Genomic DNA, 26,741 nt, shown 5'->3' with positions numbered 1-26,741 from the left:
CTCTGTACTGATACACTCCCCTGTTACCCCCCACTCTCCCTCTGTACTGATACACCCCCCCTGTACCCCCACTCCCCCACTCTCCCCCACTCTCCCTCTGTACTGATACACTCCCCCTGTACCCCACTCTCCCCCAGTACAACACTCTTCCCCTGTACTGATACACTCCCCCTGTACCCCCAGAAAGCTCTGCTCTTGCCCTGCTGCCTGGTGTTCCTCTCTCTCTCTCTGACATTTCCCACCCTGGCTGTCAGGGCTGCTGTTCTCTGCTTCTTCCTTTTAAGGAGAACAAACCCCCTGTTTCCCCTGTGTCTGTCTCCTGTGTATAAACTATACTGCACACACACACTGTACACACTATACTACACACACTGTACACATAGTACACTACCACACAAACCCCCTGTTTCTCCTGTGTCTGTCTCCCTGTGTATAAACTATACTGCACACACACACTGTACACACTATACTACACACACTGTACACATAGAACACTACACACAAACCCCCTGTTTCTCCCTGTTCCTGTCTCTGTGTATATACATACTGCACACACACTGTGAACACACATACACATTTCTCCCTGTGTCTGTCTCTTGTATAAACTATAATGCACACACACACTGTACACACTATACTACACACACTGTACACATAGTACACTACACACAACCCCTGTTTCTGACTGTCTCCTGTGTATAAACCTATACTGCACACACCACATGTACACACTATACTACACACACTGTACACATAGAACACTACACACAAAACCCCTGTTCTCCCTGTGTCTGTCTCCTGTGTATAAACTATACTGCACACACACACTGTACACACTATACTACACACACTGTACACATAGTACACTACACACAAACCCCCTGTTTCTCCCTGTGTCTGTCTCCTGTGTATAAACTATACTGCACACACACACTGTACACACTATACTACACACACTGTACACATAGTACACTACACACAAACCCCTGATTCTGTGTCTGTCTCTGTGTATAAACTATACTGCACACACACACTGTACACACTATACTACACACACTGTACACATAGTACACTACACACAAACCCCTGTTTCTCCCTGTGTCTGTCTCCTGTGTATAAACTATACTGCACACACACACTGTACACACTATACTACACACACTGTACACATAGTACACAACACACAAACCCCCTGTTTCTCCCTGTGTCTGTCTCCTGTGTATAAACTATACTGCACACACACACTGTACACACTATACTACACACACTGTACACATAGTACACTACACACAAACCCCCTGTTTCTCCCTGTGTCTGTCTCCTGTGTATAAACTATACTGCACACACACACTGTACACACTATACTACACACACTGTACACATAGTACACTACACACAAACCCCCTGTTTCTCCCTGTGTCTGTCTCCTGTGTATAAACTATACTGCACACACACACTGTACACACTATACTACACACACTGTACACATAGTACACTACACACAAACCCCCTGTTTCTCCCTGTGTCTGTCTCCTGTGTATAAACTATACTGCACACACACTGTACACACTATACTACACACACTGTACACATAGTACACTACACACAAACCCCCTGTTTCTCCCTGTGTCTGTCTCCTGTGTATAAACTATACTGCACACACACTGTACACACTATACTACACACACTGTACACATAGTACACTACACACAAACCCCCTGTTTCTCCCTGTGTCTGTCTCCCTGTGTATAAACTATACTGCACACACACTGTACACACTATACTACACACACTGTACACATAGTACACTACACACAAACCCCCTGTTTCTCCCTGTGTCTGTCTCCTGTGTATAAACTATACTGCACACACACACTGTACACACTATACTACACACACTGTACACATAGTACACTACACACAAACCCCCTGTTTCTCCCTGTGTCTGTCTCCTGTGTATAAACTATACTGCACACACACTGTACACACTATACTACACACACTGTACACATAGTACACTACACACAAACCCCCTGTTTCTCCCTGTGTCTGTCTCCTGTGTATAAACTATACTGCACACACACTGTACACACTATACTACACACACTGTACACATAGTACACTACACACAAACCCCCTGTTTCTCCCTGTGTCTGTCTCCTGTGTATAAACTATACTGCACACACACACTGTACACACTATACTACACACACTGTACACATAGTACACTACACACAAACCCCCTGTTTCTCCTGTGTCTGTCTCCTGTGTATAAACTATACTGCACACACACACTGTACACACTATACTACACACACTGTACACATAGTACACTACACACAAACCCCCTGTTTCTCCCTGTGTCTGTCTCCTGTGTATAAACTATACTGCACACACACACTGTACACACTATACTACACACACTGTACACATAGTAAACTACACACAAACCCCCTGTTTCTCCCTGTGTCTGTCTCCTGTGTATAAACTATACTGCACACACACACTGTACACACTATACTACACACACTGTACACATAGTACACTACACACAAACCCCCTGTTTCTCCCTGTGTCTGTCTCCTGCGTATAAACTATACTGCACACACACACTGTACACACTATAATACACACACTGTACACATAGTACACTACACACAAACCCCCTGTTTCTCCCTGTGTCTGTCTCCTGTGTATAAACTATACTGCACACACACTGTACACACTATACTACACACACTGTACACATAGTACACTACACACAAACCCCCTGTTTCTCCCTGTGTCTGTCTCCTGTGTATAAACTATACTGCACACACACACTGTACACACTATACTACACACACTGTACACATAGTACACTACACACAAACCCCCTGTTTCTCCCTGTGTCTGTCTCCTGTGTATAAACTATACTGCACACACACACTGTACACACTATACTACACACACTGTACACATAGTACACTACACACAAACCCCCTGTTTCTCCCTGTGTCTGTCTCCCTGTGTATAAACTATACTGCACACACACACTGTACACACTATACTACACACACTGTACACATAGTACACTACACACAAACCCCCTGTTTCTCCCTGTGTCTGTCTCCTGTGTATAAACTATACTGCACACACACACTGTACACACTATACTACACACACTGTACACATAGTACACTACACACAAACCCCGTTTCTCCCTGTGTCTGTCTCCTGTGTATAAACTATACTGCACACACACACTGTACACACTATACTACACACACTGTACACATAGTACACTACACACAAACCCCCTGTTTCTCCCTGTGTCTGTCTCCTGTGTATAAACTATACTGCACACACACACTGTACACACTATACTACACACACTGTACACATAGTACACTACACACAAACCCCCTGTTTCTCCCTGTGTCTGTCTCCTGTGTATAAACTATACTGCACACACACACTGTACACACTATACTACACACACTGTACACATAGTACACTACACACAAACCCCCTGTTTCTCCCTGTGTCTGTCTCCCTGTGTATAAACTATACTGCACACACACACTGTACACACTATACTACACACACTGTACACATAGTACACTACACACAAACCCCCTGTTTCTCCCTGTGTCTGTCTCCTGCGTATAAACTATACTGCACACACACACTGTACACACTATACTACACACACTGTACACATAGTACACTACACACAAACCCCGTTTCTGTGTCTGTCTCCTGTGTATAAACTATACTGCACACACACACTGTACACACTATACTACACACACTGTACACATAGTACACTACACACAAACCCCGTTTCTCCCTGTGTCTGTCTCCTGTGTATAAACTATACTGCACACACACACTGTACACACTATACTACACACACTGTACACATAGTACACTACACACAAACCCCCTGTTTCTCCCTGTGTCTGTCTCCTGTGTATAAACTATACTGCACACACACACTGTACACACTATACTACACACACTGTACACATAGTACACTACACACAAACCCCCTGTTTCTCCCTGTGTCTGTCTCCTGTGTATAAACTATACTGCACACACACACTGTACACACTATACTACACACACTGTACACATAGTACACTACACACAAACCCCCTGTTTCTCCCTGTGTCTGTCTCCTGTGTATAAACTATACTGCACACACACTGTACACACTATACTACACACACTGTACACATAGTACACTACACACAAACCCCCTGTTTCTCCCTGTGTCTGTCTCCTGTGTATAAACTATACTGCACACACACACTGTACACACTATACTACACACACTGTACACATAGTACACTACACACAAACCCCCTGTTTCTCCCTGTGTCTGTCTCCTGTGTATAAACTATACTGCACACACACACACGCTGTACTACACACACTGTACACATACTATACTGCACACACTGCATACACAGAATACTAAACGCATACTGTACACACACCGTACTACACACACTGTACACAATATACTACACACAATATATTACACACACACTGTACACACACACAGTACATACAATATACTACACATATACTGTATACACACCATACTAGACACTATACTGCACACACTGTATACACAATATACTACACACTCTATACACACACAGTACACACACTATATATACAATGTATATACACTCTATAGACACTATACTACACACACTGTATACACACACGATACTGCACACACTGTATACACACACACACAATGTATACACACGCTGAAAACACACAGTATATTACACACTATACTGCACACACACACGCTGTACACACACAGTATATTACACACTATACTGCACACACTGTACACCCAATATACTACACGCACACTGTACACACAGTATACTGCACACACTGTATCCTACACACACATATATACTGTACACAATATACTACACACACACACTGTACACACACATACACTGTATACACAGTATACTACAGACACACTGTATACACACCATACTAGACACTATACTGGACACACTCTATACACAATATACTACACACTATACTGCACTGCACTCTATATACACACACAGTACAGTACACACACCGTACATACACAATACTGAACTGCTGTACTACACACTATGTATACACAATGTATATACACTCTATATTCCCACACTGTATAGACACTATACTACACATGCTGTACACACAGTGTATACACAATACAGTATGCACACTACAGTATATACACATACTGTACTAAACACACTGTATACTTCACACACTAACCCCAACCCCTCTCTTGGGGAGTGAGACACTCTGTGGGTCGCCTAGGTACAGAAGATCCATTTTTAATGAACACAGACAGTTTACTGCTGCTCCCACACTGCAGATTACACTAATTTATTCATTACCAATCCCATATCGGGTGCAGCTTGCACAATGAGAAACACGAATTCATTCAAGGTCCTGTATCAGTTACCTGCCTGAGTCTCGTCCGCTTTCAGCAGCAGCGCTGTGAGGGAGCGGGGGGAGAGGTCAGTTGGTACAGCCCTGTGTACAGTTCCAGTCCAGAACAACAGACTGTTCCACTTCCCAAAATGGGGGGGGGGGGGTCTGGAGTTTTAGGACCGTGATATCACAGCCGTCCACGCCGATTAGAAACAAACAAAACGTTTACCAGTCCGAATACAAGTACAGTTTATTGTTAAAACGCATAATAAATATTTCAACACCAAAACACTTCAGTTCTTCACAGCAACTCTGTAGGAAACCGCTCCTGGTCTGTTAATGTCGGGGTTCAGCAGAGTCCCTGGCGGCGCCGCGAGCGCTCCTGCCCGGCGCGCAGTTCGGCTGAGGCCCCGCCCACCAGCCCCGGCGCAAGGGGAGGGGCCACGGCTCACGCCCCGCCCCCGCGGGGCTCCGGCGTCTCTGGCTCCTCCCCCTCCCCCTCGTACTGGTAGGCCAGCTCCGCCCTCTCGTACTCCAGCTCCCAGCCCTCGTACCCGGGCGCCTCCCCTCCGCACACCAGCTCCTCCCGCTCGTAGTCCAGCCCCTCCTCCTGCCCCGCCCCCCCGCCGGCCGGGAGGCTGCCCGGCCCCGCCCCCTCCCGGCCCTTCTTCAGGATGCCGTGGATGACGGGCGGCGCCCCCTGCTGCCCCTCGCCCTCGGCGGCCTCGGCGGCCAGCCGCAGCGCCCTCTCGCGCCGCTGCTGCCGGGCCTCGCGCACCTCGGCCGCGCCCTCGCCCACCAGCGTGACCTCCTCGGCCACGCGCGGGGGCTGGCGGGCGGGGTTGTGGTCGTAGGAGAGCAGGCGCAGGCGGGGCAGGTGCGCCAGGCTGGGGAAGCGGGCGATGCGGTTGCGGTCCAGGTCCAGGATCTCCAGCCCCTCCATGCGCAGCAGCGCGCGCGGGAAGCGCTCGAAGCGGTTGCCGTAGAGCCAGAGGCCGCGCAGCGCGGCCATGCGGGGCAGCTCGGCGGGCAGCGCGCGCAGCCGGTTGTCGCCCAGCTGCAGCGAGCGCAGGCGGGGCAGGTCCAGCAGGGGCCGCGGGAAGCTCTGCAGGTAGTTGCTCTCCACCCACAGGCAGCGCAGGCTCTGCAGGAGGCGGAAGTCGGCCGGCAGGCTCAGCAGCCGGTTGCTGCCCAGGTAGAGGCGCGTGAGGTTGCCCAGCTGGCACACGGCGGCAGGCACCTCCTCGATCTTGTTGAAGTCCAGCGCCAGGATGCGCAGGCCCTGCAGGGCGGCCAGCCCCTCGGGCAGCGCGCGCAGCCGGTTGGCGCTGGCGTACAGCTTCTCCAGCCGGGCCAGGCTGCACACGCGCCGCGGCAGGCGCCGCAGCCTCCTGTGGCTCAGGTCCAGCGCGCTGTCGGCCTCGGCGCCGGCCAGCAGCTCCTCCAGGCCCGGCGGCAGCTCCTCCTCCTCCTCGCCCCCCGCCGCCCGGCCCGTGGCGTTGCCCATGGGCCCTAGCGCCGCCGCGCCCGCCCGCCCGCCCTGGCGCCCGCCTGGCCTCGGGTCCGCGGGTCTGCGGCCGCGCAGGGGGGGGGCATGGCGCTCAGCGCGGGGAGCCCTCTGGAAGTGTCCCGGCAGCGCCTGTCACGGGTGCATCTCAGACACAGGGACCAGCGCGGCCCCCGTCCCCCTGCCCTAGTGTCCTGTCCCCCTGCTCGTCCCCCCGTCCCCCTGCCCTAGTGTCCTGTCCCCCTGCCCTCCTGCGCTCCTGTCCCCCTGCCCTCCTGCTCTCGTGTCCTGTCCCCCTGTCCCCCTGCCCTCCTGCTCTCGTGTCCTGTCCCCCTGTCCCCCTGACCTCCTGCTCTCGTGTCCTGTCCCCCTGTCCCCCTGACCCCCTGACCTCCTGCTCTCGTGTCCTGTCCCCCTGTCCCCCTGCCCTCCTGTCCCCCTGTCCCCCTGCCCTCCTGCTCTCGTGTCCCCCTGTCCCCCTGCCCTCCTGTCCCCCTGTCCCCCTGTCCTCCTGCTCTCGTGTCCTGTCCCCCTGTCCCCCTGTCCCCCTGCTCTCGTGTCCTGTCCCCCTGCCCTCCTGCTCTCGTGTCCTGTCCTCCTGTGCTCCTGTCCTGTCCCCCTGTCCCCCTCTTCTCCTGCCTGTTGTCCCGCTGTCCCGCTGTCCCGCTGGGCGGGGGGGCTCACAGCCCCTCGCTGCCGGCCTGGCGGCTCCTCGCTTCTCCCGGGCGGCTCTGCTCCGGAGTCTCGGCGCGGCGGGCGGGGGTGGGGTGCGGGCTGACTCCCGGGCGCTTCCCGAGCGCAGAGCGGGCTCTCGCTGACCCGGTCCGGTGGGCGACGCGGTGGGTCCGGTCGTGACTCCTCCCGGTGAGCCCGGCGGCGGCTCCGCGACTTCTAAATACGGTGCTCTCGCGGCTGCCGCGCGGCTGGGCTGTGCGCAGGGGTTGCTAGGACCCGGCTCTTCCTTAGCAACCGGGGAGGAGGAATAGCAGCCCGGGCGGTCACATGGGTGGGCGCGCGCAAGCGCTACCCGGGACACAGAGCCCGCGCGCACCCCGGCCCTGCCGGAACCCCGGAAATACCCCCCCAGACACACACACACACACAGACAGGAGCACCGCTGTAGAGACACACAGAGAGAGAGGCAGAGTTCCCACACCTGCCAGAATCACAACGGGTCCCAATCCTACTGGGAGAGGGAGGAGGGAACCTGATCTCCTGTCAGCCTTAGGAACAGGGAGTCTGTCTCCCAATAATGCTCCTTCTGTCTACAGTATATGTAAATATTTAATAATATGTAAGTGTTGTAAATGTCTGTAATATGGCTGTAGATTTTATATTAATGTTATTTTTTTGTTTTGTTTCATGTGAATTTCATTATTTTATTTGCTTTGGCAACACTGATTGTACCCATCGGTCATGCTAATAAAGCACCTTGAACTGAATTGAATTGACACAGACAGGAGCACCGCTGTAGAGACACACACAGAAAGAGACACACAGACAGGAGCACCGCTGTAGAGACACACAGAGAGAGACACAGACAGGAGCACCGCTGTAGAGACACACAGACAGGAGCACCGTTGTAGAGACACACAGAGAGACACAGACAGGAGCACCACTGTAGAGACACACAGAGAGACACATATACAGGAGCACCACTGTAGAGACACACAGAGAGACACATATACAGGAGCACCACTGTAGAGACACACAGAGAGACACATATACAGGAGCACCACTGTAGAGACACACAGAGAGACACATATACAGGAGCACCACTGTAGAGACACACAGAGAGACACATATACAGGAGCACCACTGTAGAGACACACAGAGAGACACATATACAGGAGCACCGCTGTAGAGACACACAGAGAGACACATATACAGGAGCACCGCTGTAGAGACACACAGAGAGACACATATACAGGAGCACCGCTGTAGAGACACACAGAGAGACACATATACAGGAGCACCGCTGTAGAGACACACAGAGAGACACATATACAGGAGCACCGCTGTAGAGACACACAGAGAGACACATATACAGGAGCACCGCTGTAGAGACACACAGAGAGACACATATACAGGAGCACCACTGTAGAGACACACAGAGAGACACAGACAGGAGCACCGCTGTAGAGACACACAGATAGGAGCACCGCTGTAGAGACACACAGAGAGACACAGACAGGAGCACCGCTGTAGAGACACACAGAGAGACACAGACAGGAGCACCGCTGGAGAGACACACAGAGAGACACAGACAGGAGCACCGCTGGAGAGACAGTGTCCTGGGCGAGCAGGAGAGACTGTTGCTCAACAGGACACACTGTGCTGGCACTGCACACACAGTGCACCACAGCAGGGCCACTCCGCCAGCCTGAAACTCACACAGGATCACGAGCGATCGGTGTCACAGGGAGGACAGACACCTGAAGGACTCGCTGAGACGGCCATGAAGGTTCAGACATGAGCTTTATTAAGCTTGTTACAGAATCCGTCCAGGGCGTCATCACTGCCCCAGGCAGGGGGGAGTCCACACTCTGGGCGTACCAGAGCACATGTTAGAAACACGATCAAAATAATGAAAACGCAACCAGGCACAGGCATGTTAATCAGAGACTCGTTAGGCTAGGGGGAAGATCCTACAAGGAGAAACACAGTTAACTTCCTGTTGTTCAGTAGTTGGGTCAGGCCCTAATGAAGCTAGAGAAGAGGCGTGATTTAATTACAGCAGTCTCAAACAGCCAGATTCACAGATAGCCCCTCCTGTTACAGTCTTATGTCCTACAGCATGTAGTGTGTTTGGCTAACAGACGTAAAAAACCTTGATCTAGGTGATATATGATAATTGACATACTAACACATTGGCTTGAGGTTAGAAAATGAACACGGATCAACTGAAAGGACCAGCAGTAATCGCAGGCGTATGGCACTCAGCTGACAGAGTGTGAAACTCTCCTCTGGGCCGGAGGATGCCTGTACCTTCTCCCCCGGCTCCGCGGCCAGCTCGCCTCGCTGTCCTGAGCCTGTCCAGCTGTCTCCGGCCTGTCCTTCCCCTTCCTGGACACAGCGGCAGGGAGAGAGCTGCTCGCTGGCCTCTGCTGTGCTGCTCGTGAGGAAGTTGGCGTCTCCCTGCCAGACCCACGGCCAGACCGCAGCGCTCACCTGCCTGCTGTGGAGCTCCAGCCGTCAGCAGCTTCAGAGGGGAAAATCATCTGGAACCGAGCTTTGGCAACTGCAGACGGATCGGAACCGAGTTTGATCAGAGCCCGTTCTCGGGGTCCCGGATCGGGGACAGAGCCCGTTCTCGGGGTCCCGGATCGGGGACAGAGCCCGTTCTCGGGGTCCCGGATCGGGGACAGAGCCCGTTCTCGGGGTCCCGGATGAGGGACAGAGCCCGTTGTGAGGAAGCCAGCGCTGGCGAGAATGGACGTGCGTGCTGTCACGCTGCGTCTGAGCTGCTCTGTCCTGAGAGATGACCTTAGACAAGCAGCCGACCTGCTCAGAGCGCCAGGGGAGCCCGGACTCCCCTCTGGGGCCACGCGCCAGGGTGCCGGGGTGGGCCACACAATTCTGAGGTTGAGAGACACACACACACAACCCCCAGCCTCACACAGGAACACTCCTTCATGCAGTGACCCTCATTGACAACAGTGACACCTAGTGGCAGAGAGAGGCCAGTGTCCCCCGTCATCAACAGTGACACCTAGTGGCAGAGAGAGGCCAGTGTCCCCCGTCATCAACAGTGACACCTAGTGGCAGAGAGAGGCCAGTGTCCCCCGTCATCAACAGTGACACCTAGTGGCAGAGAGAGGCCAGTGTCCCCCGTCATCAACAGTGACACCTAGTGGCAGAGAGAGGCCAGTGTCCCCCCGTCATCAACAGTGACACCTAGTGGCAGAGAGAGGCCAGTGTCCCCCGTCATCAACAGTGACACCTAGTGGCAGAGAGAGGCCAGTGTCCCCCGTCATCAACAGTGACACCTAGTGGCAGGGCCCCCTCACGCGTGCCAGAAAGAGGACCTTCACAGTCCAGTCGGCTTCAGAGCACATCTTCCCCAGGGACAAGTCCTCCTCCGACAGGCCTGTGGACGTCGTCCAGCAGAGCAGGGGTCACTGGGCGGAGAGGCGCGGCTCCGTCTTCTGAACGGGGAGGTCGGGGAGGCCAGGGGTGCGAGCGTCAGGCCTGCGCCTGCCCTCACCTGTGCAGGTAGGCATCAAGCCAGAGGCGTCCCGAGTCCTTCAGGGAGCTGCGGGAGAGGGAGAGGGCGGTGAGGGGCCGCGGGTGCGCGGTGGGCAGGGGCGCGCGGCGGGCGGCGGGCGCGCGGCGGCAGGGGGACTCACCGCACGATGTCGGCGAAGGCGGTGAGCAGGGGTTTGCTGGTGTACTCCAGCCCGTGGCGCTGGCACAGCGAGCGCACCAGGGGCGCCACCGCGGCGTAGCTGTGGCGAGGCATCGTGGGAAACAGGCTGCGGGAGAGGAGGGACAGAGGGACAGTGGGCAGTGCTGCATGCCGGACACGGGGACACAGAGCAGACGGCTCGCACGGAAACTCACTGGTGCTCGATCTGGAAGTTGAGGTGTCCTGTGAACCAATCGTTGAACAAGGACTGGTGCACGTTGCAGGTTGCCTGGACCTATCAGAGAGCAGAGACAGCCTGTTACCAGGCAGAATTCAGAGCAGAGGATGTGTGCCAGCCAATCACACTCAAACTGAGAGGCCCTCTACAGCTCGATAGACCATTGGCACCTGCATGGTGAGCCAGTCCCGGTTCTGGTCCCGATCGATGTGCATGGGGATGTGGTTCATCTGGGTCACCCACACAAACCAGTTACTCTCTAGGAACCTGCAGGACATAAGCAGAACACTGTCTCTAGAAGCAGAACACACACTGTCTACCCCACACTGTCTCTGTACCACTGTATTAGAATGTCACACTGTCTCTGTGTCACACTGTCACACTGTCTCTGCGCCACTGTCACACTGTCTCTGCGCCACTGTGTTAGACTGTCACACTGTCTCTGTGTCACACTGTCACACTGTCACTGCGCCACTGTGTTAGACTGTCACACTGTCTCTGTGTCACACTGTCACTGCGCCACTGTGTTAGACTGTCACACTGTCTCTGTGTCACACTGTCACTGCGCCACTGTGTTAGACTGTCACACTGTCTCTGCGCCACAGTCACACTGTCACACTGTCTCTGTGTCACACTGTCACACTGTCTCTGCGCCACTGTGTTAGACTGTCACACTGTCTCTGTGTCACACTGTCTCTGTGCCACTGTGTTAGACTGTCACACTGTCTCTGTGTCACACTGTCACTGCGCCACTGTGTTAGACTGTCACACTGTCTCTGTGTCACAGTCACACTGTCTCTGCGCCACTGTGTTAGACTGTCACACTGTCTCTGTGTCACACTGTCACTGCGCCACTGTGTTAGACTGTCACACTGTCTCTGCGCCACTATGTTAGAATGTCACACTGTCTCTGAGCCACACTGTCACACTGTCTCTGCGCCACTGTGTTAGACTGTCACACTGTCTCTGCGCCACAGTCACACTGTCACTGCGCCACTGTGTTAGACTGTCACACTGTCTCTGTGTCACAGTCACGCTGTCTCTGTGTTAGACTGTCACGCTGTCTCTGTGCCACTGTGTTAGACTGTCACGCTGTCTCTGTGTTAGACTGTCACGCTGTCTCTGTGTTAGACTGTCACGCTGTCTCTGTGCTGTGTTACACTCTGTCTATATCTTACCTCACCAGGAAAAACAGACCCAGGAAGGCCGGGAGTCCAAGCAGGGGCAGGTAGCACAATGTGAACCGAACATAGAAAGACAGCATCCACAGCAGGTCCTGAGGGCAGAGACAGAAACTCAGCTTCCATCTAGCACCTCCTACAGGGCGCCGCCACATCTGCAAGACCACAAGCTCCGACTGACCCACCTGCCACTGGTGACGCCTCACAACAAAGTAGAAGATGTACCACTGGAAATACAGAGGGATCAGAGCTGGAGGACCGACTGTGAAGAGAACAACAGCCATGAGCATCGCTGTAGAGACACACAGACAGGAGCACCGCTGTAGAGACACACAGAGACACACAGACAGGAGCACTGCTGTAGAGACACACAGAGAGACACACAGACAGGAGCACCGCTGTAGAGACACACAGAGACACACAGACAGGAGCACCGCTGTAGAGACGCACAGAGAGAGACACAGACAGGAGCACCGCTGTAGAGACACACACACAGGAGCACCGCTGTAGAGACACACAGAGAGAGACACACAGAGAGGAGCACCGCTGGAGAGACACACAGAGAGGAGCACCGCTGGAGAGACACACAGAGAGAGACACACAGAGAGAGACACACAGACAGGAGCACCGCTGGAGAGACACACAGAGAGAGACACACAGACAGGAGCACCGCTGGAGAGACACACAGAGAGAGGATTGAATTGAATTGAATTGAGAGGATGAAGATACATGAAGAAGATACGCAGGGACTCACGGAAGAAGAAGTATTTGTGCTGGTACTGATAAGGCATGTACTTCCTCTTCTGAGCTCCCAGCTGTGAACGACAGGCACACAGGTTAAAGCACGCGCCGTTCGGGAAGCCCGGAGTGCGACTGTCTGCCCCCCAGTGGCGGCACGAGGTACTGACCTCGACGGAGAGCGTCTTTCCCAGGGCGAACAGCAGGGGGTGCATGCTGATGTCCGGGTCCTTGCGGTAGCAGTTGGGCTTGGCGTGATGCTGGAAGTGCAGATGGTTCCACCAGCTCGCTGGAGCCCCCTACAGGACAGAGAGCGCATGAGCACCACTGCCCCAGGACCCGCTGCGGTACTCTGGACTGGGCCGGTACCGGTACGACCGGGCTCCACCAAGTCGAACTGGACTGGACCAGGACAGGATGTACTGGGCTGTACTGAACTGGTCAGAAAGAGTCCCACCCTGACCTTCAGGTGTCCAATGACGAATCTGTGAAACAGGTGGTTCCAGCGGGACGTCCCGCACACGGACAGGTGACCGAAATCATGCTGAAGCCACCCAGCTTGGGCCTGAGAGAGAAAGATCATTGAATACGGCACAAAATAACACTGAACACAGCATCAAACAGCACTCAATTCATTTAATAGTGTTTCTGTTAATGAAAACAGCACATCACGAGGAGAGCCTGCCTTGAAACAGCAGAGAGGAGCAAGGAGAGGAGAGCTGGAGGCTGAAAGGAGAGGAGACACAGGCTCTGCGACTGAGCGACTGACTGGAACAGCTCTAGGCAGACGGAAGGATCAGGGGCTCAAACCTGCACAGTGCTCAGTAGAATCGCAGTAACAGCAAAGGCCCACCAGGAGGCGCCCACGAGCCAGAGGGTGAGCCAAGCCAGCACGTCCAGCAGCAGGATGTGGGCTAGAGCCGCGAGGAAGAAGAGCCAGCGGGGCTGCAGGAGGCCTGTCTCCTCGACCACAGCGCGCAGGCGGCGGAAATCCTCCGTCAGGGAGAGCTGCACAGATAACCAGCAGGGGGAGACACTGAGTCCACTGGGAATGTCCCCCCAACACAGAGACAGACAGAGTCCACTGGGAATATCCCCACGCACACAGTGACAGCCCCTCAGGGAGAGTGAGAGAGTAAGACAATTAAATCAATATATTCAGAGAACAAATGTGCAGTGAAAAGTGGAAACAAAAGGACCAAATTCTTCACCCAAGGCCGTGGGGTGAGACAGGGCTGCAGCCTGAGCCCAACACTGTTCAATATCTATATCAACGAATTAGCAGGAATGTTGGAGCAGTCTGCAGCTCCTGGTCTCACACTACACGACACAGAAATCAAGTTCCTGCTCTATGCAGATGACCTGGTCCTGCTGTCGCCCACAGAACAGGGGCTGCAGCAGAACCTGGCACTGCTGGAGCAGTACTGTCAGACCTGGGCACTGCCAGCCCATCTGGACCCAGAACAGGGGCTGCAGCAGAGCCTGGCACTGCTGGAGCAGTACTGTCAGACCTGGGCACTGCCAGCCCATCTGGACCCAGAACAGGGGCTGCAGCAGAACCTGACAGTGAAGGCACTGAGGGAGAAGGCACTCAGGGCTTTCTACGCAATAAGAAGGAGGCTCTTCAACATCAACCCACCAACAAAAATCTGATTCCAAATATTTCAAAGTTTAATCCAACCCATTGCCCTATATGGCAGTGAAGTGTGGGGTCCCCTTACAGACCAGGAGTACACTCAATGGGACAAACACCCCACAGAAACTGTTTCTGTAGAAACATCCTCCGTGTGCAGAGAAAAACACCTAACAACGGGTGCAGGGCTGAATTAGGCCAGTACCCACTATTGATAAACATATAGAAAAGAGTATTAAAGTATTGGCTACACCTAAAAAACAGCTACCAAAATTCCTACCACCACAAAGCCCTGCTGAGTCAAGAGCTGAGCCCAAAACAGAGCCCCCTGAGCCAGCTGGTCCTGAGGCTCACTGACCTGAGCCACACCGACACTAACCAGCCTCAGGACAGCACTGCTAGAGCACCACAACCCAGACTCAACCATATCACAGCACAGATCAAACAGCAATATCTCACACACTGGGACACACACACAAACACAACATAAACTGGAATGCTACAGAACCCTAAACAGGCAATACACACTAGCCAAATATTTGACCAAGATAAGAAACAGCAAAAAGAAACAGACCCTGACAAGTACAGGCTCAGTGACCACAGCCTGGCCATAGAAACTGGGCGACACAGGCAGACCTGGCTGCCCAGAGAGGACAGGCTGTGCTCCCACTGCCAGCGGGGAGAAATAGAGACAGAGGTGCACTTCCTACTGCACTGTGACAGACACTCTGGGATTAGAGAAACATTCTTCCCTAAACTCAGAAATCTAGTCCCAGAGTTCCCACACCTGCCAGAATCACAACAGGTCCCAATCCTACTGGGAGAGGGAGGAGGGAACTCAGTTGAACTGGCAGCCCAGTATGTGATCTCCTGTCACAGTCTGAGGAACAGTGAGTCTGTCTCACAATAATGCTCAATATGTTTACAGTATATGTTAATTATTTTATGATATGTCTTTGTTGTAAATGTCTGTAGATTTTATTTTACTTTTATTTTTGTTTCATGTTCATTTTATTATTTTTATTTGCTTTGGCAACACTGATTGTACCCATCGGTCATGCTAATGAACCACCTTGAGCTGAAATTGAGGGGAGAGGGGAGAGGGGAGAGGGGGGGACTCACACTCTTGCTGGGCTCCACGCTGGGCTCCCCAGGGGCCAGCTCTCCCACCAGCAGGGCGTTCAGATGGCGCCTCACCAGCCGCTTGTCGATGTGGAAGGCAGTGAAGGCGTCCTGAGACAGAGGATCCCCACAGTGCTCACCAGCCTCGAACTCCAGCAGGCGCACTGGCCACCAGCAGAGCAGTGTTTGTGTACCGGGAGAGTAATACCTGAGGCTCAGGGCTCCCCTTACTCTACCCCTACACTCTGCCCCCTCCCGCCTACCCCACCCCACCCCACTCTGCCCCCTCCTGCCCCCCCTCACTCTGCCCCTCCTGCACCCCCCTCACTCCCCCTGCCCCCTCCTGCCACCCCACTCTGCCCCTCCTGCACCCCCCTCACTCCCCCTGCCCCCTCCTGCCACCCCACTCTGCCCCTCCTGCCCCTCCCTCACTCCCCATGCCCCCGCTCACTCTGCCCCCTCCTCACTCGCAATGCCCCCCCCCCCCCTGCCTTCTCCCTCCCCCTGCCCCCCCTCTGCTCTGGAGCTGAACTCTGCTCTCAGTCCACTGTGCTGGAGTTCTGACCCATCGGCTGATGTGTGACAGACAGTATTAGGAGTGTGAAAGAGCGCTCCAGTGTCAGAGTATTACAGTGTGCAAGAGCACTCCAGTGTGTCAGAGTGTTACAGTGTGAAAGAGCGCTCCAGTGTCAGAGTATCACAGTGTGCAAGAGCACTCCAGTGTGTCAGAGTGTTACAGTGTGAAAGAGCGCTCCAGTGTCAGAGTATCACAGTGTGAAAGAGCGCTCCAGTGTCAGAGTATTACAGTGTGCAAGAGCACTCCAGTGTGTCAGAGTGTTACAGTGTGAAAAAGCGCTCCAGTGTCAGAGTATTACAGTGTGCAAGAGCACTCCAGTGTGTCAGAGTGTTACAGTGTGAAAGAGCGCTCCAGTGTCAGAGTATTACAGTGTGCAAGAGCACTCCAGTGTGTCAGAGTGTTACAGTGTGAAAGAGCGCTCCAGTGTCAGAGTATTACAGTGTGCAAGAGCACTCCAGTGTGTCAGAGTGTTACAGTGTGAAAGAGCGCTCCAGTGTCAGAGTATTACAGTGTGCAAGAGCACTCCAGTGTGTCAGAGTGTTACAGTGTGAAAGAGCACTCCAGTGTGTCAGAGTGTTACAGTGTGAAAGAGCACTCCAGTGTCAGAGTATTACAGTGTGCAAGAGCACTCCAGTGTGTCAGAGTGTTACAGTGTGCAAGAGCACTCCAGTGTGTCAGAGTGTTACAGTGTGTTAGAGCGCTCCAGTGTCAGAGTATTACAGTGTGCAAGAGCACTCCAGTGTGTCAGAGTATCACAGTGTGTCAGAGTATTACAGTGTGCAAGAGCACTCCAGTGTGTCAGAGTGTTACAGTGTGCAAGAGCACTCCAGTGTGTCAGAGTGTTACAGTTTGTGAGAGCACTCCAGTGTGTCAGTATTATAGTGTTAAAGAGCGCTTTAGTATGAAAGAGTATTAGAGTGCCAGAGAGCGCTCCAGTGTGTCAGAGTATTCAAGTGTGTGCGAGCACACCAGTGTGTCAGAGTATTACAGTGTGAAAGAACTCTCCAGTGTGTCAGAGTGTTACAGTGCGTGAGAGTGCTTCAGTGTGAGAGTCTTACAGTGTGAGAGAGTATTACAGTGCATGAGAGCGTTCCAGTGTGAAAGAGTATTACAGTGTTAAAGAGCACTCTAGTGTGTCAGTGTATTACAGTTGAAAGAGTATTACAGTGTGTGAGAGCGCTCCATTGTGAAAGAACATTACAGTGTGTCAGAGTATTAAAGTGCATGAGGACGCTCCGGTGTGAAAGAGTTCTCCAGCGTGTCAGACCATTACAGTGCATGAGAGCGCTCCAGCATGTCAGACTATTACAGTGTGAAAGAGTGCTCTAGTGTGTAGAGTATTACAGTGTGAAAATATTGAAGTGCATGAGTGCGCTCCAGTGTGAAAGAGTACTACAGTGTGTGAGAGCGCTCCAGTGTGTGAGAGTATTACAGTGTGCAAGAGTATTACAGTGTGCAAGAGTATTACAGTGTGCAAGAGCACTCCAGTGTGTCAGAGTATCACAGTGTGAAAGAGTGCTCCAGTGTGTGAGAGTATTACAGTGTGCAAGAGCACTCCAGTGTGTCAGAGTATCACAGTGTGCAAGAGTATCACAGTGTGAAAGAGTATCACAGTGTGAAAGAGTATCACAGTGTGTGAGAGTATTACAGTGTGAAAGAGCGCTCCACTGTGTCAGAGTATCACAGTGTGCAAGAGTATCACAGTGTGAAAGAGTATCACAGTGTGAAAGAGTATTACAGTGTGCAAGAGTATTACAGTGTGAAAGAGCGCTCCACTGTGTCAGAGTATTACAGTGTGAAAGAGCGCTCCACTGTGTCAGAGTGTTACAGTGTGTTAGAGCGCTCCACTGTGTCAGAGTGTTACAGTGTGTTAGAGCGCTCCAGTGTGTCAGAGTGTTACAGTGTGTTAGAGCGCTCCAGTGTGTCAGAGTGTTACAGTGTGTTAGAGCGCTCCACTGTGTCAGAGTGTTACAGTGTGTTAGAGCGCTCCAGTGTGTCAGAGTGTTACAGTGTGTTAGAGCGCTCCAGTGTGTCAGAGTGTTACAGTGTGCTAGAGCGCTCCAGTGTGTCAGAGTGTTACAGTGTGTTAGAGCGCTCCACTGTGTCAGAGTGTTACAGTGTGTAAGAGCGCTCCAGTGTGTCAGAGTGTTACAGTGGTTCAGAGTGTGTAACACAGCGCTGGGAATGACAGAGGCAGGCAGGACACCCGCACTCCATCAGCCCGATTCCAGGGAGGAAAGAGTGACGTCACTCACCGTGGCGTCCTGGCCAGCGTAGTGCGCCAGAAGTCTCGGTCCACCGGGGTGACGCAGCCTGAAGTTGGTGACGTCATACACCTTCCTGTCAATCACCAGCCAGCGCTCCTCGATCCCGCGACCCCCAGCGCGCTCCTGCACCTCGAGCCAAGTCAGCTGCCGCAGCACGGGGTTGCTCTCTGCGCCTGCGCCCATCCTGCCGGCCGAAAGCACCGAACCGGGACCAGAAGCGCCCGCGGACCCAACACCGGGAGCACGCAGTTCAGGCCGAGCCGAGATCACGCCACTAACACGTCCTCAGCCACGCGCAGAACATCCTCCTGGACCCTTTTATCCGCGAGATGCTGCTGCTGCCCCGCCTCCCCCAGGCGCTCGCTTCAGCACGGGACACTCCCACCCCCACTCGCGCAGCCCGCAGCCGATTGGGCCGCCTCGCGCAGGTGATCCGGCTGCGCCGCTGATTGGGGGAACCGGGACCGCTGAGCTCCGGCCGCCTGACGCCACCAGCAGAGCCGCCCCACCCGGGCTCACAGAGCGCCCTGGTGCTGTCAGAGCACCCGTCTGTGTCTGTGTGTGTGTGAGTGTCTGTGAGTCTGTCTCTTTGTGTGTGTCTGTGTGTGGGTGTGTGTGAGTCTGTGAGTCTGTGTGTGAGAGAGAGAGAGTCTGTGTGAATTGAGTCTGTGTGAATCTGTGTGTGTCTGTGAGTCTGTGTCTCTGTGTATAAGTGTGTCTGTGAGTCTATGTGTGGGTGTGTGTGTCTGTGTGAATCTCAATAATAGTAATACAGTGATCTCCTGTCCCAGCCTGAGGAACAGACAGTGAGCCTGTCTCTCAATAATAATAATACAGTGTGTGATCTCCTGTCCCAGCCTGAGGAACAGACAGTGAGCCTGTCTCTCAATAATAATAATACAGTGTGTGATCTCCTGTCCCAGCCTGAGGAACAGACAGTGAGCCTGTCTCTCAATAATAATAATACAGTGTGTGATCTCCTGTCACAGCCTGAGGAACAGACAGTGAGCCTGTCTCTCAATAATAATAATACAGTGTGTGATCTCCTGTCCCAGCCTGAGGAACAGACAGTGAGCCTGTCTCTCAATAATAATAATACAGTGTGTGATCTCCTGTCACAGCCTGAGGAACAGTGAGCCTGTCTCTCAATAATAATAATACAGTGTGTGATCTCCTGTCCCAGCCTGAGGAACAGACAGCGAGCCTGTTTCTCAATAATAATAATACAGTGTGTGATCTCCTGTCCCAGCCTGAGGAACAGACAGTGAGCCTGTCTCTCAATAATAATAATACAGTGTGTGATCTCCTGTCACAGCCTGAGGAACAGACAGTGAGCCTGTCTCTCAATAATAATAATACAGTGTGTGATCTCCTGTACCAGCCTGAGGAACAGACAGTGAGCCTGTCTCTCAATAATAATAATACAGTGTGTGATCTCCTGTCCCAGCCTGAGGAACAGTGAGCCTGTCTCTCAATAATAATAATACAGTGTGTGATCTCCTGTACCAGCCTGAGGAACAGACAGTGAGCCTGTCTCTCAATAATAATAATACAGTGTGTGATCTCCTGTCCCAGCCTGAGGAACAGACAGTGAGCCTGTCTCTCAATAATAATAATACAGTGTGTGATCTCCTGTCACAGCCTGAGGAACAGACAGTGAGCCTGTCTCTCAATAATAATAATACAGTGTGTGATCTCCTGTCCCAGCCTGAGGAACAGACAGTGAGCCTCTTCTCAATAATAATAATACAGTGTGTGATCTCCTGTCCCAGCCTGAGGAACAGACAGTGAGCCTCTTCTCAATAATAATAATACAGTGTGTGATCTCCTGTCCCAGCCTGAGGAACAGTGAGCCTGTCTCTCAATAATAATAATACAGTGTGTGACCTCCTGTCACAGCCTGAGGAACAGACAGTGAGCCTGTCTCTCAATAATAATAATACAGTGTGTGATCTCCTGTCCCAGCCTGAGGAACAGTGAGTCTGTCTCTCAATAATAATACAGTGTGTGATCTCCTGTCAAAGTCTGAGGAACAGACAGTGAGCCTTTCTCTCAATAATAATAATAATACAGTGTGTGATCTCCTGTCCCAGCCTGAGGAACAGACAGTGAGCCTGTCTCTCAATAATAATAATAATACAGTGTGTGATCTCCTGTCCCAGCCTGAGGAACAGTGAGTCTGTCTCTCAATAATAATACAGTGTGTGATCTCCTGTCAAAGTCTGAGGTACAGATATTCTATTGACTGTATCTGATTTGGCAACACTGACGCCTATGAAGCTTTTTGGATTGAGTTGAACTGCAAGGGAAGAGAGGGGGAGATGGTGGAGAGAGGAGGAAGGGGAGTGTGGAATTTGACCTTTAGTGCAGTTAGCTGGGGGTGGCAGGAATTTGCATTTTCTCTTTTCTGTTTGTGCCTTTCTGCCTCTGTATTCAGGGCAGGACTTGCAGTCAGCTGCCAGACTGGGGATTATGAAGGAGGCCTCAGGGGGCTGATGCCAGAAAGGAGAGGGAAAGGTGGGAAGAGGAGAGAGGCACTGCTTGTTCCTCAGGGCTCAGGCAGGAGGGCAGGCGTAGGGTGTGCAGGAGGACAGGTGTAGGGTGTGCAGGAGGACAGGAGGACAGGTGTAGGGTGTGCAGGAGGACAGGTGTGCAGGAGGACAGGTGTAGGGTGTGCAGGAGGACAGGTGTGCAGGAGGACAGGTGTAGGGTGTGCAGGAGGACAGGTGTGCAGGAGGACAGGTGTAGGGTGTGCAGGAGGACAGGAGGACAGGTGTAGGGTGTGCAGGAGGACAGGTGTGCAGGAGGACAGGTGTAGGGTGTGCAGGAGGACAGGTGTGCAGGAGGACAGGTGTAGGGTGTGCAGGAGGACAGGTGTGCAGGAGGACAGGTGTAGGGTGTGCAGGAGGACAGGAGGACAGGTGTAGGGTGTGCAGGAGGACAGGTGTGCAGGAGGGCAGGTGTAGGGTGTGCAGGAGGACAGGTGTGCAGGAAGACAGGAGGGCAGGCGTAGGGTGTACAGGAGGACAGGTGTGCAGGAGGACAGGTGTAGGGTGTGCAGGAGGACAGGTGTGCAGGAGGACAGGTGTAGGGTGTGCAGGAGGACGGGTGTGCAGGAGGACAGGTGTGCAGGAGGACAGGTGTAGGGTGTGCAGGAGGACAGGTGTAGGGTGTGCAGGAGGACAGGTGTGCAGGAGGACAGGTGTGCAGGAGGACAGGTGTAGGGTGTGCAGGAGGACAGGTGTGCAGGAGGACAGGTGTAGGGTGTGCAGGAGGACAGGTGTGCAGGAGGACAGGTGTAGGGTGTGCAGGAGGACAGGAGGACAGGTGTAGGGTGTGCAGGAGGACAGGTGTGCAGGAGGACAGGTGTAGGGTGTGCAGGAGGACGGGTGTGCAGGAGGACAGGTGTGCAGGAGGACAGGTGTAGGGTGTGCAGGAGGACAGGAGGACAGGTGTAGGGTGTGCAGGAGGACAGGTGTGCAGGAGGACAGGTGTAGGGTGTGCAGGAGGACAGGTGTGCAGGAAGACAGGAGGGCAGGCGTAGGGTGTGCAGGAAGACAGGAGGACAGGCGTGCAGGAGGACAGGTGTAAGGTGACAGGAGGACAGTTGTACAGGAGGACAGGTGTAGGGTGTGCAGGAGGACAGGTGTAAAGTGCTATATAAGTGTAAGCAATTATTATTATTATAGATGTACAGGAGGACAGGTGTAGGGTGTGCAGGCGTACAGGTGACAGGAGGACAGGTGTAGGGAGACAGGAGGACAGGTGTGCAGGAGGACAGGTGTAGGGTGACAGGAGGACAGGGGTAGGGTGTGCGGGTGAAAGTTGGGAGTAGGTGAATGGGTGTGCGATGGGGCAGATGTGTAGGTGATAATGTCGGGGTACAAATGTGTTGTGTGCTGTCTCCGCCCAGCAAGGGAAATGAGTGTGCAGGTGTGGCGATTTCTTTCTCTGTAGCTCTTGCCGTGTTAATGCATGAGATGTGTTTATAGGCTGTGCTGTAATCAGGAGATTCATGCATGTTTCTGACAGGCAGTGACTGATCAGGTGATAGATTGGCCTGCACAGATCTCAGCCTCCCCCAGCTGTACTGATAGTGTAATCTATACATCCTGCAGCCTCCTGCTGTCTCTCTCTTCTGCACTGATAGTGTGATCTATACATCCTGCAGCCTCCTGCTGTCTCTCTCTTCTGTGTAATAGTGTGATCTTCCAGTGATCTCCCCACACACGCTATACAGTACCTCCTGTAACCTCCTGCACTGTTTCACTCTCCTGCACTGTCTCACACCCTCTCCCTCTTGTCTCTCTCTCCCTCTCTCCTGCCCTGACTCGTCCGCTGCTCTGTCTTGATGAAAATCTCGTCGGGAAGCACTTTGCAATTCAAATGGCAGGCTGTGCTGGCTGCTGTCCAGCTCTCTTGGGGTGATCTGTGTATTCAAGAGCAGGTCAGGGCAGCCTCTGCACTGCTGAACCACTTCCAATGTCAGACCACACAGTGCCCGTGGAAAAGTATGACAGTTCTGTGGACCTGTTGCAGATCTTATCACCATCTCACTGGGCTTTACTGTATTGTCCTGTGCTTTTACCCTGATCTCACTGGGCTTTACTGCGCTGGACTGTGTTTCTACCCTGATCTCACTGGGCTTTACTGCACTGTACTGTGTTTTTACCCTGATCTCACTGGGGTTTACTGCACTGTACTGTTTTTACCCTGATCTCACTGGGCTTTACTGCACTATACTGTTTTTACCCTGATCTCACTGGGGTTAACTGTGCTGTACTGTGTTTCTACCCAGATCTCACTCTGATTTACTGCACTGTACTGTTTTTACCCTGATCTCACTGGGCTTTACTGCTCTGTACTGTGCTTTTACCCTGATCTCACTGGGCTTTACTGCACAGTACTGTGTTTCTACCCTGATCTCACTGGGCTTTCCTGCACTGTACTGTGTTTCTACCCTGATCTCACTGGGCTTTCCTGCACTGTACTGTGTTTTTACCCTGATCTCACTGGGGTTTACTGCGCTGTACTGTGTTTTTACCCTGATCTCACTGGGGTTTACAGCACTGTACTGTGCTTTTACCCAGATCTCACTCTGATTTACTACTGTACACTGTACTGTGTTTTAACCCTGCTCTCAAGGGGCTTTACTGCACTGTACTGTGCTTTTACCCAGATCTCACTCTGATTTACTACTGTACACTGTTCTGTGTTTTTACCCTGCTCTCACGGGGTTTTCATGCATTGTACTGTGCTTTTACCGAGATCTCACTCTTATTTACAACTGTACACTGTACTTTGTTTTTACCCTGCTCTCACAGGGCTTTACTGCACTGTACTGTGTTTTTACCCTGATCTCACTGGGCTTTGCTGCACTGTACCGTGTTTCTACCCTGATCTCACTCTGATTTACTGCACTGTACCGTTTTACCCTGATCTCACTGGGCTTTACTGCTCTGTACTGTGCTTTTACCCTGATCTCACTGGGCTTTACTGCACTGTACTGTGTTTTTACCCTGATCTCACTGGGGTTTACTGCACTTTACTGTGTTTCTACCCTGATCTCACTGGGGTTTACTGCACTGTACTGTGTTTTTACCCTGATCTCACAGGGCTTTACTGCATTGTACTTCCTTCATCTTAACTGTGACAAGACTGAAGTCATGCTTATTGGCACCCCCCATCAACTTCGCAAAGCCAGTCCTGTAACCCTGTCTGTAGATGGCTCTGTACTTGAGCTCCAATCAAAATTGAAAAACCTTGGGGTTATATTCGATTCTGGCTTAACATTCGACCCACATGTACAGCATACTGTCAAAACATCTTTTTTTCACCTTAGAAATATCGCAAGACTACGCCCTATGCTATCATTAACTGTGGCTGAAAAGCTGATCAACATATTTGTATTCTCTCGAATTGACTACTGCAATGCTCTACTCCCTGGGGTATCTAAATCAACTCTGAACAAGCTGCAGTATGTCCAAAATTCAGCAGCCAGAATCCTGACCAGGTCTAGTGCAAGTGTTCACATTACTCCTATCCTGGAGTCCTTGCACTGGCTTCCGGTCAAATTCCGCGTAGACTTTAAAATCCTCATGCTCACCTACAAGGCTTTACATGGCTTGGCTCTTCAATACCTGTCTGAACTTTTATCGCCCTACTCCCCACCTCGCAACCTCCGCTCTTCAAATTCTGCCCTCCTTACTGTCCCCCAAGCCCGTCTACATTGTATGGGCGACAGGGCCTTCTCCTGCTATGCCCCCAAGCTCTGGAACTCCTTGCCCAAGGATATTAGAGAGTCACCTTCTCTAAACTCCTTCAAATCCAGACTCAAAACCTTCTTCTTCAGAAAAGCCTTTACTTAACTGGTTCCATTCTTCACCCCTCTGCTCTTCTTAATACCATCTTCCACGGTCTCCTCTATTGTTATTGTTGTATTGTTGTAATTATATTTGTGTCCTGTCTTGTGAAATTTTCTTATTTATTGTTGTAGTCTTCTTATTTATTGTTATTGTCATCCTGTAAAGCGCTTTGAGAAGCCACCTTTAAAGGCGCTATATAAAATAGAGTTTATTATTATTATTATTATTATTATTATTATTATTGTTATTGTTATTATTATTATTACTGTTTTTACCCTGATCTCACTGGGCTTTACTGCACTGTACTGTGTTTCTACCCTGCTCTCATGGGGCTTTACTGCACTGTACTGTGTTTTTACCCTGATCTCACTGGGCTTTACTGCACTGTACTGTGTTTCTACCCTGCTCTCACGGGGCTTTACTGCACTGTACTGTGCTTTTACCCAGATCTCACTCTGATTTACTACTGTACACTGTTCTGTGTTTTTACCCTGCTCTCACGGGGCTTTACTGCACTGTACTGTGCTTTTACCAAGATCTCACTCTTATTTACAACTGTACACTGTACTTTGTTTTTACCCTGCTCTCACAGGGCTTTACTGCACTGTACTGTGTTTTTACCCTGATCTCACTGGGCTTTGGTGCACTGTACCGTGTTTCTACCCAGATCTCACTCTGATTTACTGCACTGTACTGTTTTTACCCTGATCTCACTGGGCTTTACTGCTCTGTACTGTGCTTTTTCCCAGATCTCACTGGGGTTTACTGCACTGTACTGTGTTTCTACCCTGCTCTCACGGGGCTTTACTGCACTGTACTGTGCTTTTACCCAGATCTCACTCTGATTTACTACTGTGCACTGTACTGTGTTTTTACCCTGCTCTCACGGGGCTTTACTGCACTGTACTGTGCTTTTACCCAGATCTCACTCTGATTTACTACTGTACACTGTTCTGTGTTTTTACCCTGCTCTCACGGGGCTTTACTGCACTGTACTGTGCTTTTACCCAGATCTCACTCTGATTTACTACTGTACACTGTACTGTGTTTTTACCCTGCTCTCACGGGGCTAGTAGACTAGACTGTGTGGGTCTCGCTGTGAGCAGCACAGAACAGTCACCTCTGATGGCGAGAGCAGAGTGTTGGTCCGGGGCTGCCGGGCTCTGTGGGGGCTCCCTGTCGGTGAGACCCACGCTCGCGCACCCCCCTCCCCGCGAGCCGGTATTCCCACAGACAGAGCGCGAGCCGCACAAAGCCTCTCTCCGGGACCGCGTTCGCGAGAGCAGCGCCGCACCAATTGCAGAGTCTTGG

General features: G+C 52.2%; 3 protein-coding genes across 4 annotated transcripts in view; 1 reads left to right on the top strand and 2 right to left on the bottom strand.

The window, feature by feature from the left end:
• The window catches only part of LOC138224458 (uncharacterized), a 9,196-nt gene extending 3,336 nt beyond the window's left edge, over positions 1 to 5,860 (top strand). The window contains exon 4 of the mRNA XM_069181851.1: positions 5,808 to 5,860. Within this exon, the coding sequence (XP_069037952.1) occupies positions 5,808 to 5,860 (53 nt within the window). The remainder of the gene's footprint in view (positions 1 to 5,807) is intronic.
• Positions 5,339 to 7,342, bottom strand: LOC138224446 (leucine-rich repeat-containing protein 10B). Its single transcript, XM_069181765.1, has one exon. The coding sequence runs from the start codon at positions 6,959 to 6,961 to the stop codon at positions 5,903 to 5,905; it is 1,059 nt and encodes a 352-aa protein (XP_069037866.1). The 5' UTR covers positions 6,962 to 7,342; the 3' UTR covers positions 5,339 to 5,902.
• Positions 7,343 to 9,420: 2,078 nt separating this feature from the next.
• On the bottom strand, positions 9,421 to 19,449 carry fads2 (fatty acid desaturase 2). 2 transcript variants are annotated; one of them, XR_011182889.1, is made up of 13 exons: positions 19,054 to 19,449; positions 16,222 to 16,332; positions 14,277 to 14,474; positions 13,930 to 14,031; positions 13,637 to 13,765; positions 13,483 to 13,543; positions 12,914 to 12,990; positions 12,726 to 12,823; positions 11,718 to 11,814; positions 11,525 to 11,604; positions 11,311 to 11,436; positions 10,951 to 11,216; positions 9,421 to 10,858 (listed from the first exon to the last, which is right to left on the bottom strand). XR_011182889.1 is itself a non-coding variant. In XM_069181544.1 (12 exons), exons 1-12 carry the CDS (start codon positions 19,246 to 19,248, stop codon positions 11,165 to 11,167), a joined length of 1,326 nt encoding a protein of 441 aa, XP_069037645.1. In that variant the 5' UTR covers positions 19,249 to 19,449; the 3' UTR covers positions 9,421 to 11,164. The 2 variants fall into 2 exon arrangements, 1 of the variants encoding a protein (XP_069037645.1); XM_069181544.1 differs by having other exon boundaries at positions 9,421 to 11,216.
• Between the last annotated feature and the right edge of the window lie 7,292 nt (positions 19,450 to 26,741).

This window comes from Lepisosteus oculatus, chromosome 21 (genome assembly GCF_040954835.1).
Source record: "Lepisosteus oculatus isolate fLepOcu1 chromosome 21, fLepOcu1.hap2, whole genome shotgun sequence".
Lineage (NCBI taxonomy): Eukaryota > Metazoa > Chordata > Actinopteri > Semionotiformes > Lepisosteidae > Lepisosteus > Lepisosteus oculatus.
This window is presented reverse-complemented; position numbering and strand designations above follow the sequence as displayed.